Here is a 21615-nt window from a genome sequence, read left to right on the forward strand (position 1 = left end):
GGATCATATATATCACCAGTGAAATCAGTCTTTCTACTAAATCATTTCCTTTGTCTTTTTCCTTCTTCTAACAAACTCTTAACATTTTCTTGTTTTTTATCCTTTCCAGGATATTGAAGAGAAGCCACTAGTGTATGCATATTAAAAATGAATGAAAATCTATGTGAATGTGTATGAATAAATATGTATCTTCATATATACATACATACACACAAATAGCTAGATAAATCACCTTGCTTTCCTAAATAAAATAAAGCCTTTGATTAAGAATTTAATTAATTTCTGACCAAAACCATTACCTCAGAGCTTCTCTGTTTAATTCAAGTAGTGGTGTTTAAGAAGTATATAAGGTTTAGGGACTGGCTTTCCTTAATTGATACTATCTTTTCTGTTAAAGTCTCTGCCTTAATACCCATTACTGGCAAAAGCTACTGTCTCCACCCATTCAGATGAGATTTAAGCATTACTTTCAATTGTTGTTTCCTTTGAGTTGTACATCTCACAGCGTCCTCCCACATGTGTATTATGAGTGTGGCATATCCTAATTTTGGGAAAGGAATGAAATCTAAGAAAATAGGGCAACAGTCAACCATTTTCTCCTGTTCAAGCATGCACATGTTTTATTTAAGTATTCTCCAAAGGTCTATTTTTTCCAGCATAATGCAGATATTATGCTATCCTTTGAAATAAGATATATGAATTTCAAACAAAATTGTCAAAAACAATGACCTTAGTTACTCCATATGGTACACAGAAATAATTACATTTCACTTACAATACAGATGCACTTAACACAGTCATCAATAGTCATTCACCACCAACACAGTATATTTTTAAATCACCTAAAACATCAAAAAAGGTTTTTTCTTTTCCAAAAGTCTAATAAAATTAATGATTTTGGATAAGTGATAAATCAAAAGAGGTGGTGGAATTGTTAATCAAAGTAATCTAATTGCATTTTCTTTTATATAATATTAAGAACATGAAAATAGAACTTCTCATTGGGAATCAAAAGACATAAGTATTCCTGACTGTGGTCTCCTTAGTCTACTTTTTGAAAAGTTTTCAATAAATGTCATCAAATAAGTTCCACTAGACATTGTTCTAGAAGCATAAAGTGACATGAGGCAGGTGTTAATATAATTGTTAATATTTGCACTGCTGGAAGATTAGTAACTTTTTAAAAGATGTACTAGTAATAAAGCCAGTTCTTCCCAAGAGACAGTTAAGTTTATCTTACTTTCACGTAGCAAATGTTTATTAAGATCTACTATGTGCATAGCACTGATCTAGAAGCTATTCTAGAAATGGGAATCAAGAATTTCTGGCTTTATTTGAAAATGGTTGGATTAATCCCTTTTTATGAGAAAATATGATAAGCATTTAAAATATCTCATTTCTAATAGAGGGATAATTATTAAATCTTTCCATGTACAGAAGCTAAGCTTTATTCCTTACAGTGGTGGCTTGGAATGAACAAAAACTTTGAATTTGACATTAAATTTTTTTACACTGTCACGTGCAGACATGTCTGCTGAAATATTTTAAGGGTGAAAGTTGTAAAGACTTTTCACTTAAATGTACAGAGATCAATTTTGCATCATCAAACTCCTGTCCTCCTGATTTATTGGAGAAAATTGTACCTTGCAATACACAGTAACCTTTTTGAGATAAATTCGTTCTGCCTTCCCTAATAGTGTAGAAAGCATGCTTTCATCAAATATTGCCAAATAAAGCACTCCAGTTTATCTCTACATTTCAATCCACATTAGTGATTCTCAAAATGTATTCAAGATCTAAAGCAAAATAAATAATACATCAAGTAAGATTCTGAAATCATTGAGCCTGTGATATTAGTCCCAGTCAAATCTTTTCATAAAATACATAGTGATATATCCAGGATCTGGGCTTTTCCATAAACAACAAAGACGTTAGAGATAATTTATATGGGTCAACTCCTTTTTTTCTAGTTTTTGACAAGGGGATTGATGACAATCTACTTACAAGATAATTTATTTGGAAATACAAATGTAGGGAAGTCACTTAAACTGCAGTAAACGTTAGTCTTGTTGATGATGATAAACCCAATAGAAAGGTGCTATAGAAATACAAGAACAGATAATGCACTGTGTCACAGGAATACAGTGGACCAAAGAATATTACTGAAAAACATTTATGGCACAATAGTTTTGGATTAAAAAGTTACCTAAAACCTGGCCACACCAAAAGTTTTTCTACGAACGTGGCTCTTACCGTATCTATAAAGATCTGGAAAGTACAACAACAAAAACATCCTGATTCCTGATACAACAGTTGTACAATGAATTATTGCAGTTGTAACAGTATCTAGGTGCAAAGTTAAATGATAATTAATACTCAACTATCTGAACACTTTAGATTTACTAATGAGCATCCCCATGAGAAATACTGCAGTTCTAGAAGGAGTTTATTTGCACAGCTCACCATGGAACATGAACACTCAGCTTGTTGTAAGTGCACAGAAATTACCCCTTTCTACAATTATAGTTTATCATGCCTATTCTGAAGACAACATAAGGAAACTGAGATCACTGCTTCAAAGAATTCTAGCATGCATTATGATGGTTTCCTTCAGTCAATACAAATATGTCGTGTGAGTTTTTTTTCACATGTAATAATCTTCATCATAGCCAATGTTCATGGTTTTAACAGGAAAAAATTTTATCAAAATGTTTTCCATATTTTTTTGTTTTGCATTCAACTGGAACATTATGTTCAAAGATTTATTTTATTTATTTTATTAAAAAAGAGTTCTGATCATAAGAAGCATCAATAGGTGGCATTTCATTGTGCTCATTCACAAAGTCAAAGGGCCACAGAATATTACTCTGTATAACAGGTCAAACTGTCTAGAAATGCCATTTGGTGGTTTTATGCACATCCTTAAGATTTGAAGCTTTGTTTTTGTTTCATTACCAACCTTCTTGCTTTGCTGCCTTAATCTGCAGAATATTTATTGTTTCTTCTTTCTTCTATGTTGAGATTCTTTTTCATAGCCAGGGCTCAAATTCTCTTAGACTTTATTCCAATTGTCTTACAGAGCAGAGACTCTGACAATATTTCCTCCTGAATACTCAGGAGATTCTGGCCTGTCGTCTCCTTCTGGTGTGGTAACTGGAGGTGTTGGGATGCTTATTATTGCTGTAGTCACATAAGGTTGTTCACAGTTTAGTTTAACACACTCTTCCATTTTGGCATTTAAACTGGATCGGCTGATAGGACAAAAAAAAGATTTAGGAAAGTAAGTTGTTTACTTAAAATTTTTTTCATACAACTGAGAAATATGTGTTGTAATGCTTATAGAAATATATAATTGCCTAAGAAAAGTTATTATAATTAACAATATCAAACACCAAACGTTAATCTGTGTTAAGGTGAACATTAGTTATTAACATTAAATAAATTTCTAAAAGACACTTCAACTTGGTTCCATCCAATATTTATCAAACTGAATGTATTCTAAAAAAAAAAAAAAAATGTAAGAAAGAAAGAGCATCAAGTAGGATTTGGACAGCCTGGACTGAGCAAAGTAGTTTTAAGACAGGACCTCTGAGAGATCTGAGAAACTGCTGTGAAAGAGCCATATCATATAGATTTCTTAATTCTTTTGACCACAGAATATTTTTATTTTTATGTCTTTTGGGGATATGTAATGTCTCCCAATCTCTCAACTTAAAGATGATAACATATTACAAAAATAAAAAAAATAGCTATTACTATCTAGTATTTCAAGGTTTTCCCAAATGGTATTCTTGCATGAATTGCATACACTATGTGGGGAAGGGGATAAATGAGAAAGGAGAGAGGAGGATATATACAGAAGCTTGAAACTAATTATTTTATTTTTATGGAAAACATAATTAGGATGTTTGTGTCCTAAAATTTTTTTTTCTAAAGACTTTTCCATTGTTGATTTCATTTTATAAAGGATATAAGACTGCAAATCTAAAATATCTTGAAGATAGAAGTCTTATGGCTCCAAATTTTAATTTAGTCTCAGAGGCATCCAATTTATGTAAATCAACATCACCTGACTTCAGAATCGCATCCAGGTTTTCAACAAAGACTTTTGAATGTCAGCAAAGAAGTAGGACTGAATTTACAGACTCTCACTCTAACAATATATGCTATTCAATGTGAAGAGCAAAATAAAATTATTTTGGCAGAAAGTGATTTTTTAATGACATATATTGTTTAAATGTACTGCTTTTTCTTTTTACATGTTTGTGGTAAAAACAGTGAATAAGGAAAAGCAAAGGGAAAATCTCAATATGGAAGTTTTACTTAAATTGTTCACAAACTAAACAGAGGTAAACAATTTAAGTATTTTATTTTTTGCATTATGTTGATTTTGTGTTTGATATGGTCAAAAATGCCTTTATGATCAAAATTATATATTGACAGAAAAGATTTGTGTAGGTAGAGTTTTCATTTTTACTATTAGAGTGTGTATGTTTTTAGGTGCTGTTAAATAATTTTTAGCCATATTGATCTCAATTTCATTTGTTTCTTTTAGTAGTGTCCACCATCATTTCAGACTATTTTAATACGTAAGAGACTCATGAGTATAAAGTTCTTGCCCAGATAAGAAAAAGTTGTGGAGTTGGAGAGAGAAAAACACATTTGTGTGCACCCAACCATCTTTTCTTCTTTAGACTCTTAATACTGATGTAACTGTTACTTTTAGTCCTTTATGGATATGCCAGTAGAACCATTTTCCTACTTGTTACAATGCCAGTTTTGTCTCTTCTGGAACTATAGGAGCTAGGGATTCAGGTGCCATATAAGTGGCAACATGAGTGCAGAAGACACACCCTGGGAACCGGCACAGGTGTGTAGGCAGCACAGATTAATCTCAGGTACCTGTTAGATAGAGGTGTTCTCTCCACACATCTGATCTGAATCGTGCTGAGTTCTTGTACACTACCTCGATGGCTTCCTGACACGTTGGCATTTGGGATGCGAAAAGTTTTTTTGTGTCTTCGTGAACAGCAAGTGCTGGTGACTCCTTGTTGTGAAGACAGTGAGGGACTGTGACTTGAAGGACGATTAACAGTTGTAACTTCCATGCAGCTTTCTTCAAAGACTTGTTCGTCCACAAACTCGTGATTCTGTTTCACAATTGTAAGTAAATGAAGAAACAGAGAAGCACGTTTTTAAAAAGGAAATACACAGCTTTACTTTTAAAGCTCAAATATGCCCAAGTACAGTTAGACTTGATACAATGTTAAATAAAATCATTTTCATGAAAATTAGAATATCAAATCACTTCTTTTTGGCATTTATATGGAAATATCTCTGTAGTTAGACCTAGAGATTGACATCTATAGGCTGATTTAATGTCTCTTTATCGACTAACTTTATTTTGAAATATCATTTATTTATTTAAATACAAAATCTGGAAGGTATAAGCTAAGGAAAAAAAAAACCCTTAAAAATGAATATAGATTAAACCTACAGGGAAGTTATAAATTCCCACAGACTTTATTTTTTAAACAGGTTGAAGTTATGGGAAAGAGATTATTTTAATAGAATGCCCCAAGTTAGATTGTCTGTTATATATTAGCAAATATTTTCACATGGGATGAAAACATTTCTAAATTGGAAATGAGATTCCTAAGACACGATCTATTTTTTATATGTTCCTCTAAAAATGCCCAGTGCAGAAAAATATAACTTATTATTTACATAAGTAAAATATAATTGTCTGCCGAATGTGTCACTTCATGTTTGACCCAGAAGGGATTAGCATTGAACTTTTGTGGCCTTTTTTGTAATCTTGTGATACATCACTGGCATCACTGGCTGTACTCATGATCTCTGTATGCATTCGGGGTTTCTTCATCCCAATTTCCTAACCTTCAGCCCAGTAGCAAACAGTAATAGGCATCATTTCACATATCATATTTTATAGAAATATGGTATCAATTTTGCTTTTAAAATGTTTAACAAAAAAACCTTCTGAAATGCCTATGCAAGAATTTCACTTCATAAATATAAGGGAAAACATTTTTGGTCTGAACTATGAGAGAATGACCTCAATTACTATTTTGTTTTTCTTTGCATGGGTAGGGATAGTCTTATAATGGAAGACTTTGCACATACCAAATTCCACTTAACCGTCCCTCACCCTAAAGTATTAGTAAAACAATTGAAGCAAGACACTGGCTAATAAGAAATAGATTACGTTTTAGTTACTCATTTTGTCATTTGTTTGCTGAGAAAAGCATTTTGAAACAAATTAAATTTAACATTTTACTCTTTAAAGTCTAGAGAATAATATAATCTACAAGACAGAATTTCATGTTAAACATTAAATTTCAAAGAAAAAATAGTGCACAAAAGATTCACAATCTGTTTCCTTCTCTTACAATGCATAGTTTCACATACCTAAGTTATAATGCATCAGATTCCAATTTATCTCATCAGTGATTGGAAGTGCAGGGGACATTCTGCTATAGGTTACTACATACTTTTGTAGATAGCTCAGTAAAAACTATATTAGTTGGTGTTCAGTGATTTTTGATCTTAAAAAAGCCCGTAAAAAGGGAAAATAAAGAAAACAAAAAAGATAGGAATAAAAACATTTTATTTATTTATTTGTTTTGAGGTGGAGTCTCACTCCATTGTCCAGGCAGGAATGCAATGGCATCATCTCAGCTCACTGTAACCTCTGCCTCCTGAGTTCAAGCAATTCTCCTACCTCAGCCTCCTGAGTAGCTGGGATTACAGGCTCCCACCACCACGTCCGGCTAATTTTTTTTGTATTTTTAGTAGAGACAGGGTTTCACCATGTTGACCAGGCTGGTCTTGAACTCCTGACCTCACGTGATCCACCCACCCTGGCTTCCCAAAGTGCTGGGATTACAGGCATGAGCCACCACGCCCAGCCAACATTTTATTATTAATCTATCATTTAACTTTCAAATTTATCCTACTAGGTTATAGACCTGTCTATATCTTTATTTAAAAATGCGAGTATAATTGAACTCCTGACCTCATGTGATCCACCCACCCTGGCCTCCCAAAGTGCTAGGATTACAGGCATGAGCCACCGCGCCCAGCCAACATTTTATTATTAATCTATCATTTAACTTTCAAATTTATCCTACTAGGTTATAGACCTGTCTATATCTTTATTTAAAAATGCGAGTATAATCATGTTACTACCTTGTTTAAAACCCTTAAATAATTTCCATGGGCTAAAGATCAAAATTGTTCACATGCCTGCAAAACCTAACATATCTGGCCACTGCCTTTCCCTTCACCTCTTCTTTTGCCATGCTACACTCTCTTCTTCTGACCACCCTCAAATTCTTTCACTTCCTCCTAGGCTGAGTTCTTTTCTTCTTTGGGTGCTTATATCACCTGTTAGTTCCTTCATTGCTCTGCGTAGTTAACTCCTAGTCACCCTGCAGGTCACTACTCAAGTTCCTCCAGGAAGCATTGCCTGACCTGTCCCCACATGGCTCTGCCCTCTTTGCTCCCTTGACTGTGGTATCATTGTTGCTTTCCATGTTCACTGCTCTTTTCCAGTAACACCCCTGTCTGGGGTTTTGTTTTACAAATGGAGGCTAAATGGCAGCAGAGGCCACACCTCATTTCATGGCGTTTCTTGGATCTGGCTCACTATTGGGCACATAGTTGGCAAGTAGTAAATATGTGCCGAAAGACTCTTGGTAAATAAGTACACGGACAGGCAATCCTTTGGAACTGAGGAGACAAATCATGTGTTGCCCGAGAGTGAGTGGGCTGACATGATTCAAATAGGGTGAAGGTTTTGTTCTCTGTGATCATCATAGACTGTGATGATCAAACTGGCTAAGAAATTGGTACATTTGCCAATGAGGGAGTTCAAATGAGGGCTTGTAAGTGAAGAAATACAGACTCACTCCTTAGTACCCAGGGGCATACCAGTGATTACATTAGTCATTTTTCTAATGAGAGTAGTTTTTATTATCTATGTCTATTCATTACAGCTGTGAATGAAACAAATGCTTACATTCCATTGCCTCTATTTTTTGTTACTGCTATTGCTATACTCTTGATCTAGATGTTAGGAATCCTCAAGCATCATTAGTTTTTTTTTTCTGTCTAACCAGCATTTTAAGAATCACGGAAAATGATATTGTGTAGGATTTACTATTGGAAGACCAATCTTCATCTGCATTAAGTGACTTCTTAGACTAGCGTTAAAATAGCTGCTAAGAATAAAACATTCTAAATAAGTTTCTAAAATACTTTCCAAGTTGAAATGTCATTACAGTCTTTCCAAGTAATTTCAAATATTGTGGGGTTTTGGTTTGTTTGTTTTTTAGTATGTTTTCCAGTAATGCAGACAGTGAAATCACACTCGGAAGCATTAAGTATGCACACAAAAAAATGGAATTACTGTCAGAGAGCAGAGGAAGGCAGTCATGCTGTCTCCTTACCGTGGTTTTTTCCAGGCAGTGAAGCAGGTGGTGGTGCTGAGTTTCAAAGCTGGAGCCGGATTTGCTAACAAAAGCCTGCTCATCCTCTGAGGACTGTTAACAAAGAGAAGACAGAAGAGCTTTCTATTTTATTTGCAAACAACCTGAACCTTGGCTACACATTTCCATAGAGAGATCTGCTCTATTAACTGGCAACGTTTTATTTTTTTAACTAGGAAGGAACAAATGTGCAGTTTCTGTGAAGTTGGATGATCGGCATTTACAATTTCATCAAATGAATGGTCTGGTCTTTTAGACATGCCTCCCTGAATTGAAATTTTAAATCTCTTTTACTCATTCAACTACCAACTGTGTTTGTAAGATGGGAAGCTGTTATGTTTTGATAATCAAATTTAACCTAGTGCTTAGAAAATGTTGAAACTGCAATTATGTGCACATACATAAATAAAAGCTATTTTGTAAGTAAAAGTAAAGATTGGAATCCTAAATATTAAAGGAAAGTTCTGGAGTAAAAATAAATGTCCTCAAATTGTAGTTTATGTCATATGAACTTCCTAACACTGAATGGTGTTCTCTCTTAGTTGTGAAGTAAAACAAGACATCATGTTAGCCACCCACCCCAATCCCTGACCGAGATGAACGTTAAGGAAGATAAGTAAATTTGAAATAAAAAAGAATTAGGCATTTGAATTATAGAGCATTTTTTGCCTTTACTTTGTTAATATGAGACAGTGTAGAAATATTGCCCAATGATAAATAGACATCATGATTCACTGGCAATATTTCATAGAGCAGTTTCTAACCTGCTATAGCCAACTGGGATGTATAGGGTGAAATTAAAAACAACAACAACAAGAACAGACACTTGTTTTGATAGCCATTGTCATAATTAGCCACAATAAAATTATATGGAAGTAGAACTAAATCAATATTAAACCAATAAACTCAACATTAAAAAAAGAGAAGCGCTTGATCATACCTGCAGCTGATTACTGAGTAAGCCATTCCGTTTGCTCTGCATGTAAGCATTTGCGCTTCCACTTTTGGCTGCCCGGATCCTGGCCAGTCTAGCTTTCTGTAGGAGAAGAAAAACAAATGTCCTGTTAACATTTATAAATTATTTGTTTTTAAACAGTGAAGGAACTCTTGTATAATCCTATTGTCAGCCTACATATATATATATATACACACACACACACACACACACACACACATATATATATGTATATATATGTATACATGGGTGTATATATATGTATATACATATATATGTGTATATATATGTGTATATATATATAATTGCATTTTAGATTTTGGGGTACATGTGAAAGCCAGCTTTTCACATGCAACTATTGAAAATGACCTCTCTACCTTTTTAAGTACTTTATTTCAGTTAATATTTATCAGTAAAATCAATAAACTACCTTGGAGCTGGCTTGTGCCTTTAAAAATTATAATTAAGTCTTTACAATAAGATCAAATTATTTCATTATTGTTTCAGTTGTGTCAAAAGAAAAATAACTATTACTTTACTTATATTTTCATTTATCTCGATCTGAGTAACTTAATGAAATGAAGACCAGTTTGGTAGCTCAGGAAACCAGCTGCCAACTCCTTTTTGTTTAAACTAATGTCCTTAAAAAAATCAGTAACTAAGTATCAAGAACTGATTGCCTTTCTTCCTTTTTATTTTTTTAAGAAACACTATTCATCTGTATCTGCATCCTCCAATATAAAATTATATTTTTGCAATTATCCTTTAAATGAGCCAATGTAGATCCCATGCCAAACAACATGGGCTCTCTCTCTAAACAAACAAAACAATCGAACAAAAACAACCCTGAATTTATCTACTTTGTCTACTGGCATGGGTCCACACAACTGTATGCTCATGTGATTTGTATTTCACTCTTGAATTTGGTGAAATGAAGAACATAGTGAGCCTATCCAGAGAGATTTAAACATTACTTTTCATTTTTAAAGCATTTTTTTTGTGTCTGTATAGAGAATATCCTTCAGTGTAGAGGGGTTAGGTGGCCAGTTCAATTGTTCCTTTAAGTTACAGTGAGATCCCTAAAGTGAAAGTGCTGAGCATCTCCAGATTTCTGATATTCCATTCTACTTTCTAACTGCTGTTGTCGATGTGCATTTAGATTGTCATGGAAGGAGTCTGGTGTTCTCTTCCTGGAGAGTACTATTTTGGTGACCATTCTACTTGTATTACATGAAGTTAGCAAAACAGAGACTGGGATGGCTTAGATAAGTTTCCTTAAGCTTATCTTACAAGACTCCTTCTTTTTCCTTTCTAAACAATCCAGAACAGTAGTATCTTTAGTCTCAAGTCCTAAAACGTTCCTTTTAATAAAAAGTTTTAAATTATCTAGATTTTTTAAATGAAAAAATTTTAGTACCACAAAAGTGCACGCAAACAATTGTCTCTGACCATGGAGCCATCCCACTCCTAGGCTTCAGAATCAATCATGGTAATATTTCTAGAGAACTCTGTGAGAAATTTTCTAAGTATAAAAGAGCAAGTACACACACACACACACACACACACACACACACACACATAGATTTTTTTAGTCCGGAGAATACTCCTCACACTCTTCTGCAAATTTGTTGTTTTTTAATTATATTTTGGAACTCCTTCCATATATACATGTAAAGATCCACCTCATTTTTTATAAATGTATAATACACCACAGTATAAACAAAGCATTATTTATTTACCAGGCCAACCACCAATTAATTTTTAAAGCATCTTTGGCAACTATAAGCAATGCTGCCTGCTTTGACTATCATGATGAGCTTATCTACAAGTCATAGTTCTGAAAGCAAAATTATTCCTGGATCAAAGGGAATGGGCGAAAGATTTATCTTTAGCATGTAATGTTGTTTGACAGCAATTTTTTAATGAAATAAAATTATCTTTGGAGAAAGAGTCTGAACAATCTTAAGGTATTCTCATGGAATTAATACTTTCGATAACAAGTGTGTTTGTGTGCACATGTGTGTGTTTGTGAGTGTCTCTGTGTGTTTCTTTTGTAAGATCTTACCAAATCTCCCTCCAAAGTTATTGTACCAAGATGCCTTTCACACACATCATTTGAGAGTAGCACTGAGATGTTTGAAGCTCTCCAAATCGCATTTAGATATCATCTGTCTTTAACTCCACCCCTCCTCCCTTCCTTCCTGAATTTATTCTTCCTGTGTGCTGAGTCCAGGTTAAAAATAATACTGTGTACAAAGAGCATATTTGTAAATGATGAGAAAATTAGACAAATTTCATTCTTTGTTGACAACATAATGTTTAGATCACTCCAAATACTGACACAATAGTAGAGAATGAAGTTGGAAGGTAGAAAATGTTTAACTTCAAAAGCTGGGCTGCAGTTTCAGGATTTCAGACCAGACTCAGTAAAACAGTAGCAAGTGACAAGGACATTTGGAAATGACTCAGAATTAGCCTAGTAAGTCAGAAATTAGAAATTTCTATATTGGTTTTTAAAAAGGGATTATCGTTGAAATTTCAGTCTTAAAGTCTCTTTGGTCTCCTGGAACATTCATTGCCTTTCTACTCCCGACTTCTGATTCCTCTCTCCCTCCCTCCCTTCATTCTCTAAGCATTCAGCAGCAGCATTAGGAAGTACTGGTTTATTTTATTAGGGAAACATATACATTAACCAAAAATACCATCCAGCAAAATAAAATGACAAATATTTCTCATCATATAATGGAAAGTCTACATATGGTGGCAAACACTACTACAGAAGTAGTTCTAAGCTTAGGGGATAAGAAGACGTTGTTTGAGAGACAGACTAGCCATTTTTGCCTAGTTATGCACTATGTTAGAAAAAGAACTTCCCATCTCGACTTCAATCATGGCTTTTCTTTGACCCGACTACAATTCTATAGGAGTTAATTGGTTTAATTGGTCTTGTGGAGCACCACAACAAATGCCTGTTGAATGCTAGCCTTTATGACTTGTGATTATCTCTTTGGTTCCAGCAGGTAATTGAAAGAAATTATTTTACAAAGATATTTTTAAAAAATCATTTTACTTCTGACCCACTTAGTATGACAATCTTGGCAGTTCCGATTATGCAATTGGGAATTTAAAAGAAAGCCATCTGCTAGTAAAAAGAAATGTATTCCTTTCAGTCTCTTACCCCGCTTTTAGGACATACAACCTCTGGCATGGCAAAGTATCAGCAAATAATATGGAAGTTAGAGAAAGGTTGTAGTAAGTACTTTATCTTAGCTGTATGAAAAGTCGGGGTCTTCTAAAATTTGAATTAAAGCAAGGTTTACACTTTCAGTGTAAAAAAAAGCTTTATAGTTATTTTCAAATAATTAATTTGCCTTAAATGGTGATGGTGTTTGGAAAAAAGTTGTCTCATAAGCATACTCTTCCTATGCATCCTGATTCTTCATAGCTGCAGTTTTTACCTAATCATCCAATCTTAGTAGGATTTCTCAAAGTTGGTTCCAAGGAATTCGTAAGTGTAATGAGTAAAATCTAAACCAAACAGATGGAGCAAACAACTGGTTCTGTGCTCAAGAAAGGTCTGGGAAATGCTGAGGTGTTAAACAGGTTTCTTTGCTCTTGGGTTCCTCACACCATATAATATTATATATGTATTATGGGTGATCACTGTGAGGAGAACAGGGATACATAGCATGCAAGTTTCCTCAAACTAATTTGACATGGAATTCTTGTATTGTGAAGTACTCACAGGCTAGTATACAGTGGAATACAATGGATTTTAAGTAGACTGTTTTTGAATTACCTCAAATCACATACACTTTATAGTGTATGTTGTGCAACAGAGGCTGGAAGTCAATCTGAGAAGGATCTATAAGCCAAACACCACTGAGATACTCATTTCCTTAAATGGTCAGTCATTTCTAGATGAGGTATGAGGTAGATTGAAGGAAGTTACCAGACCATCTTGTTCCCAAATTACAAAATATTTTGAAAAATAAAAGTATCCTAGGCAGCCTTAAAAGTGACGTAAAGAAGGTGTTTCTCTTTGGTAACTCCTTATTCCTCAAATACTTGCCCTACACTCCCTGTAACATGCGTTCTGGAAATTTTGCTTACATTTGTTTCTTTCATTTAAGGGTTAGTAAAATGCCTTAGGTGGAGGTAGCATATTAAACTTTATCAGCTTTTAAAAGTTTAAGGCATTTCATTTGCTAAGAAAAATAACTCTGCTAGAAATTTGAGACAAGTTAGTACCAAACAATGATAAAAAGAGAGGAAAGACGTCAGTGGCAGTGTAATATTCCCAGGTCCAGAACTTGGTTAATCCTGGAGATGGCAGGCCTAAGCAGAAACAGGGCTGGGATTTGGGTCAGTGGAAGAGGCTAAGCAACGAGGGTCTACAAAAGGATTCTATGTTGGAAGAGGTGAGAACAGAAAGAGGAAATAGGAGGGCATCTGAGACCAAATTCTTGGGTGGGATTAGGAGTTGGGAATTTTGGTTATCATAGTAGATAATCTAAGAGATTATTTTCACGCTATAGCAAGTAGTTATTTCTTGCTTTTTCATTATTCTACTTGAAAAAAAAAAAACCTCTTTGATTTGGACATTGGTTATAGGAGATTGGTCAGGGTGGTGGGAAAAAATATAGGAAGATGCAGACCTTCTTGGAAGGCCAGAAGGTTTTACAAAAGCTTTGGGAAAGAGTTACTGCTGAAGGCAGCCTAATCCTCTTATGTTGAGTTAATAGCAAAGAGCAGATAACAAGAGAATGTAGGGGAGTTTACCGAAATAGCTTGTTTACCTATTTCCACCAGAAACCAACCTTTGATCTCTACTGGGGAGGGGGGTGGCGGGATGGGGGAGGGATTGGCAATGTTGCTTACCCACAAATGGTGTTTGATCGAGACCTTTGTCATTAGATCCATTCTAAAATAAATTCGAGCATCTCTGGCATATGGGGGCTGCAAGGCTGGACTCCCTCTTTGGAGTCTGTAAGCCATCGGGTCCCCTAGCCATGCTTTCATAGGAATAACACCTATGTCTCTGTACTTCCATCATCTGTCGCTTATCTAGAGTCTGTGGGTCAGTCTCAGAAATGGCTGAATGTACTAGGCAGTGGTTTTCAAAGTGTTGTCTCCCAAGCCGCAGTATTGGCATTACCTGGGAATTTATTAGTAAATTTTTCAGGTTCTAACCCAAAACTACAGAGTCTGATGTTTTGGGATCCAACAATCTGGTATATGTGGCTCACTCCTATAATCCCATCACTTTGGGAGGCTGAGGTGAGCAAATCACCTGAGGTCAGGAGTTCAAGACCAGCCTGGCCAACGTGGTGAAACCCTGTCTCTACTAAAAATACGAAAATTAGCCAGGTGTGGTGGTGGGTGCCTGTAATCCCTGCTACTTGAGAGGCTGAGGCAGGAGAATTGCTTGAACCCGGGAGGCAGAGGTTGCAGTGAGCCAAGATTGCACCATTGCCCTCCAGCCTGGGCAACAGGAGTGAAACTCTATTTCAAAAAAAACCCTAAAAAACAAAAATCAAAAAAGAAGCTTTCCAGTTGATTCTAATGAATCTGAAGTTTGAAAACCATACTAGCAGGGTATGATAAATGGCAGACTAAATAAGGGTAGTATCTTCCTAAGTCAATGTGAAATATTTAATGTGTGAAAATTAAAAATATTACACTGCACACTGGTGCATTGATTCTACACTTCTCACTGCATTTAGAATTATCTATAGGAATATCCTAAAATAGTCATAGTTCAAATAATACTAGAATTTTTTGCCTTGGACTTTAATCACTAAGGTTTGTGAGCATGAGCAAATTATCTGTAAAATGGAAATAGTGTACTTCCTTTGCAAGTTGACTGTGAGTATACAAAAAACAGATATAAAGCACCTGGGACATTCTAGAAACTAGTGAGGGTTTTTGTTGTTGCAATTAGTATTATTAAATTTTAACTATAATTACTACTATGATTATCATATAATAATTACTCACAGGTTAGCCTGTGAGTATGCAGATGATTAGGTGGTGTGATCCATATTTTAAAAGAGCTGCTTCAAAATATCAACCTGCCACTTGTCATTGCATTAATCTATCTTTATTTTGGCTAATACATTCTGTTCAGTAACTATTTATTGAATAACTAAGAGAATCAACAAATCTATTAAAATACAATTACCAGTGGTAGGAGTAGGGGAGAGGTGTCACAGTTTAGGCCTATACCTACCAGCATGTCAGTATTTAAGACTTTATCAAGGATTGATACAAATGTGGTAAATGATGTATTCCCTGTAAATGGCAAGAGTGGGTAGCAGCAAAAGCAGGAAGAGTATTTGCAGAGGGAAGAACCTAGAAGAAGGAAAGTATTTCTGATGGCGATGATGGGAATTTTCCCAAATTAATATTGTATCTATTTCATGCTTTGGCTTGGTTTGGAGTGGCAATTGAATTAGACACCAAAAACACGGTCTAAAAACCATTTTGTAATATTACTTTTATTAGTCAGTTGGACTGATATTTTTACTGAATTGAATGCTTGCTTGACTGAATTAGCTGGTTATTTTTGCATAACTTTAATATTTGGCACGTAGCCCAGACCCAGATAAATTTAAACTGTCTTAACTTAATGGACGTTTGTTCTGCTTTTTTTCCTCTACTTTCTTGGGAAGAAAAATAGGAAATATCCCTTGGTAACTTATTTAGTTCATATCCACTGTTCTTTCTTAGAAGATTATGTTCAGTTTATTGATCACAGACTATATACTGCACGTATTATACTATGCTATTATATTTGACTTTATTAATCCAATTTTTCTAGTAGCAAAACTCTGTAAAATTCATTGCATTATGGCAGGAAATAAAATATATAGCAAATATTTTAAAGATACCAAAAAGCATTCATAAAACATACTTTTCAATTAGTGTACTTTTAGAATGTTTTTATTTTTGATTTCTACATGTATTTAGTAGGCCAAAATGCTTCTAAAATATCCTAAGGTTTTCTTTATTGATTTCTTTGTTGTAGATGACAAACTCTGAAGAAATTCAGGTGTTTGGGAAATTGGTTTATTGGAAATTAGATTTGTGCTTCCTATAGTTTTCATATAGGTGGCTCTTATACTAAAGAAGGGAATTCTAGAACGGAGATAGATGGGTGGTTGGAAGTTAAGCTTTTTGTGGGATCCCGTTATTTTAGACAATGTGCATATGTACCCAGTAGAGGGACTATACTATGGGCAGAGCCACAATTGTGGTGCTTGAAGGTCCCTGGTGGTGGGATCAGTTGTGGCTGAAATCCCTTTACCTCTGCTTGCCAAGGGTATGTATTCCCTACATAAGACTACAGGTATCCAGAGGGTGCCTTTTTCTACTCCTCTCTATTCATTAGATGATCAGTTCTCTATATCCATGTGGACTGGACTATTTCTAACTCTTCTCTGTAATAATTAGTTAGTGGCTAGGCATTTGTCCAAAAATGAAAAGTTCCATAAAACAAGTAACTACAGGGCTCAAAAAAGCAATTCTTTGCTAAAGTTAGAAGATCTTTGACAGTGGGCATAAATTGACAGAGAACATGCTAGTTCTTTGGACAAATATGCTGTGTAGCCACACCAATTAACTAGAACTTTCCAAAGTCTTACTTTATGAGATTATACTTTACTAAAGAGGCTGACATTGTTCATATGTGTGTTTAAGATCCTGTTCTGGAATTACCTACAAAGCCAGTGAATAACTAGACCAAGTTCTCTTACGATATTTTGTTAGTTATAACACATCACCCAAGTTGTGCATCTACTTTAGTCATGATTATGAATGACTTTGGATACTTTTAAAAAATGAATCTATCCTTAAAGGACAAACATATAGTGACTATGAAGAATACTAGAAATACAGTGCCATAAGCCCTAAGGAAACTACAAAAGAGATTTCCAAGATTACTTCTAAGTAACAAGGGACCTGCCTCTCAAGGTGACTAAGGGAAGAATGAGGAAGGGAAGTATGCTAGGATTTACATAGCTTTTATGAGAGGCACCTTATCATAGTGTTTGTATATGAGACTGGGAGCAAGACTGGCTTGGATGGAATGGTGGATCTCCAACTTAACAGGTATGTGATCTTACGATTGCTTAATTTGGCAGTACTTGAGGATTCCCATTTATAAAATGAGGATATAATGGTAACTAACTGCTAGAGTTTTAGTGAAGGTTGTATGTGTTGACTCAAGTTTAGCCTAAAGATTTCTTTACACATAGTGAACTGTAACCTAAATGGAGTTGTAAACAGACTGTAACCCACTCTTGTGCCAACCAACGAGCTTTGGCCAGTCACAGGGGCCAACTGTTCAAACTCTGTTCAAATAAGGCAAATGCTGGGCTGTAATCAGTACAGCTGTTTCTGTACGTCACTTTCATTTTCTGTACATCACTTTCCTTTTACTGCCTATAAATCTTTTTCTAAACATGTGGCTGTGCTCGAGTTTCTGAGCTTACTCTGGCTTGAAAGGCTGCCCAATTCATGAATTGTTCTTTGTTCAATTAAACTGTTAAATTTCATTTGCCTAAGGTAAGGTTTTTCTTTTAATATATGAATTCTTTTGTGAAAAACAGGAGACTAATGTCTGGCACATATAAACCATCAGTAAACATTAAATATTGACAATATTATGATGTGTTTATATACATTTATATATACTTATATATAATCTTAATCTTATCATTTTTCCCATTTTATAGTTGAGCGTACATTATGCTTATTCTTAGAGGGATTAATTAATTGGCATGAAGTTCAAACAAACAGCAAGCTGCTGGGACGAGAACAAAACTCAGCTACAAATGATCAGATTACTTCCTGTGTCAACTATGTAAAACATGTGAGAGACACATTTTGGTGCCCTTTAATAACCCTCGTCTACTGAACCAGCTTGACCTTTGATAGACTGAGACTCAATGAATCAGATCTAGAAATCTGATTTTAATAAAGTTTGCCAATAATCTGTTTCTGATTTTGCTACTGTCGCTAGTGCTGTTCATCGAATATTTCTAATTTCTGCTTCTGGCCCCACAGTAGGATTGTATTTTCCTGCCCACTTCGAAGGTAGACACTGCTGTGTGATTTGCTTTGGTTAATGCAATAGACAAGAAAGTGACTCAAGCCACTTCCAGGAGGGTGCATTAGGAAGCAGTGTGTGATTCATCATGTCCTTTACTCTTGCTGGAGTGTCTGCAGAAGTACGCTGTCAAGATGAAGTCTCTATTCTCTGGACAAGTAATGGACTTGTAGCATGATTAAGAAATACTACTTATTGCTTTAAGCCACTGAGATGTTAGGTTTCTTTTTAGTGTAGAATTACCTACCTGGTCCTGACTGATGCAACTACTGACCAATCCAGAGCACTGAATAACCATTAAGAAATTTTAAAGCTCATTATAAAAAGTGGGAAGTGCTAAACCATGGTTGCACAGAGCTGAATACGCACCTTTTGTGCCCTTCGTTTGTCTGCTCGTTGATTTTGGTGGTAGATGCGACTGAAGTTGGATACAATCACCGGAACGGGCAGAGCAATGACCAAGACCCCACTCAGCGAACAGATAGAACCAAAAATCTTCCCTGCTATGGTTTTTGGCACCATGTCACCATACCTGGGATAGAGAAAAATATATATATATTGTTTTAAGTCACAGAAAGACATTTCTACCTGAAAATAATAGTTTTTTTGCTTTAAGTCAAATGATTTTTGGACATGTCTATTTCTACTTCATAACTACAATATACACAGCTTCAGACTTTAATGTCAGAAATTATAAATATCTGAATATAAAAATTACCTCTCAACCTTGTAGAAAATCATTCTAACATTTAGGAATCTCTTTGATTGGAAATATTTTAAGCCAGATGATGTAATGATAGCTCTTCAATTTTTCCTTTATATGCTATGACATAGTTCTTTACATTTATTTAATACTCAATAATTCCATGCTGAAATTTATAGTCTGGATAACACAATTTTCCACTTAGTTCTTTTCAGCATTCAATTGGTTATGAAATTTAAGTAGAAAAAGTAGCACATCACATTCCTTTCACCAGATGCCATCATTTAAAAAATAAACTTTTCAAGGTCCCCATTAACCTTCACTTGTGAAATCTAATGGCCATTTCTCCATAAAAATGTACCTCAGTCTCTCATTTGTAGCTTGTCAGTTGACTATTCTCTCTTTGAAAGACTATTTTTATTCTTGGCTTTAGTATTAGAAAATATTCTTAGTCTCCCTCCTACCCCATTGGCTACCACTTCTCATCTTCTTTTCTGACTCCTGTCCCTTATCTGATTTTTAAACTTTAGAGTACTTTAGGTCTCAGTCTTCAGTCCTCTTATCTTCTCCATATAAGCCCACTTCCTATGTGACTTTGTCCAGTCTCATAGCTTAAACCTATCTCTATGCAGCTGATGCTCTAATTTACATTGACAGCCATGATGTTTTTCCTGAAAAGCGGATTCAGATCTCCAGTGGTCTGGTCTGATTATTTCTACCCTTGGGTATCTAAGAGCCAATTAAAATTTAAATTAGCCAAAATGGAACTCTTATTTCCCTAGCTTCCTCTGCCTCTCTCAAATCTTTTTCTCCCACAAGTCTGCCACCTATAATTAAATAGAACCACCACCATGCAGTTGTTCATACCAAAACCGAAAGAGCCATCTCCCCAGTCCCCGATATCAACATTTCATCACTTAGTTGGTCTCATTGTTTCTGGGCAAACCAAATTGTATCCCATTCAAGTCTCTTCATGACAATAAACCAAACCATGGTCATTTCTTACCAGAGCCACAAATATAGCTTCTTATCTGACTCTCTTTTCTACATTTACCATTTTACAGTTCATGCCAACATAGCAGCCAGAACTTTGGTTTTAAAAATGGAGATTAGACTATTGCTATATTGCTTAAACCCTCAAATGGACTTGAAACTGAAATAAATCCAAACTCCTCAGTTTTGCCTGCAAGGGCCTACCTCATTCAGTGGCTGCCTGTATTTTACGTCACCTTTCACCAAGCTCACTGGCCCCCGGCCACACTGGCCATCTGGCCCTCTATTTTGTGTGCAGCCCTCTGATGGTGATTATTCAAGGTGCCATTTAAATGTCTCCATCCAAGTGATTTTCTGGTCACCTCATTCACAGAAGTTTTATTCTCTTCCCTAATCATCCTCTATAAGATTTCCTCATTTGATTATCTTCAGAGTACTTATTAACATTGTCTTATTTCTTAATTTATTTTTTCACTCCGCATCCACCCTACTGAGGTTAGAATGTAAACTTGCTAAAGCAGGAATTGTTCTACTTCATGTCTCATGAGCATAAGGCAGGCTCCTACTACATATCAGTTGAATGAATACACTTTCTCTTCTTTTCTGATGGAGAGTTCATCTAAGAGTACACTCCTGGGACAGGGACAAGGAGGAGTTTTTTCCATCTTACTATTGCAGAAGTTACCCAGCTGTGTCTGAGCTCCAACTACTCCACGCTCACTCTGGGGCTCTGGAGAGCTCAATGCTCAGAGTGTAGTCCTGAGAGACAGAGCTCAAAGGAGCTCACATACTAGAATCCATACTCTAGGGAGCTGAGGAGGACTTGGGGTTATATTGTATCTTGAGAGGTAGCCTAGGCAATAGTCACTCTAACATTGTTTTGTGAGAAAACATGTGTGTCAATATGGAGATGGAGAGGAATTGGCTGAAGAAAAACTGTTGAGAGAGACAGAAGGTGATACTATTTAGTGCCACATTTAATAACCCTATTCTGAGCTCTGGTCCTTTGCTTTGCAGACCCAGATACTCACTCTTGTTGGTGTTTGTGGATGATCAGCAGTTGGGCTAATTTAATATAGCTGAGGTTCCCACAAGGCTTTGGCACCAGAATGACTATTAATTTATAGTACAAAAATAATAACCCAAGAACCAGAATGCTGTTTTCATATAAAACATGATCTCTTTCTGCAGTTTATCTGGGAACCTAAATTATAATCTAACGATTATGTTAGTGAAGAAACAGCAAAAGCTAAAGGAATTTAGAAGATCAGTTTAAAAAGTCTTAGGGATGTTCTTACTATAGAGATATGTCAGTGGGATTGGAAGGTCAACTCCTTTTTAT

The 21615-nt window shown here is 35.3% G+C and overlaps 1 protein-coding gene across 1 annotated transcript in view; it reads right to left on the minus strand.

Moving 5' to 3' along the window:
• Positions 1-592: 592 nt before the first annotated feature.
• The window catches only part of KCND2 (potassium voltage-gated channel subfamily D member 2), a 501311-nt gene continuing 480288 nt past the window's right edge, over positions 593-21615 (minus strand). Inside the window, exons 2-6 of the mRNA XM_012474018.2 lie at positions 18947-19109; positions 9451-9546; positions 8472-8564; positions 4903-5150; positions 593-3251 (exon numbers count right to left, since the gene is read on the minus strand). Of these exons, the coding sequence (XP_012329441.1) occupies positions 3074-3251; positions 4903-5150; positions 8472-8564; positions 9451-9546; positions 18947-19109 (778 nt within the window). The 3' untranslated portion in view covers positions 593-3073. The remainder of the gene's footprint in view (positions 3252-4902; positions 5151-8471; positions 8565-9450; positions 9547-18946; positions 19110-21615) is intronic.

This window comes from Aotus nancymaae, unplaced genomic scaffold (genome assembly GCF_030222135.1).
Source record: "Aotus nancymaae isolate 86718 unplaced genomic scaffold, 86718_ANA_hifiasm-v0.15.2.pri h1tg000002l, whole genome shotgun sequence".
In the NCBI taxonomy this organism is placed as follows: Eukaryota; Metazoa; Chordata; class Mammalia; order Primates; family Aotidae; genus Aotus; species Aotus nancymaae.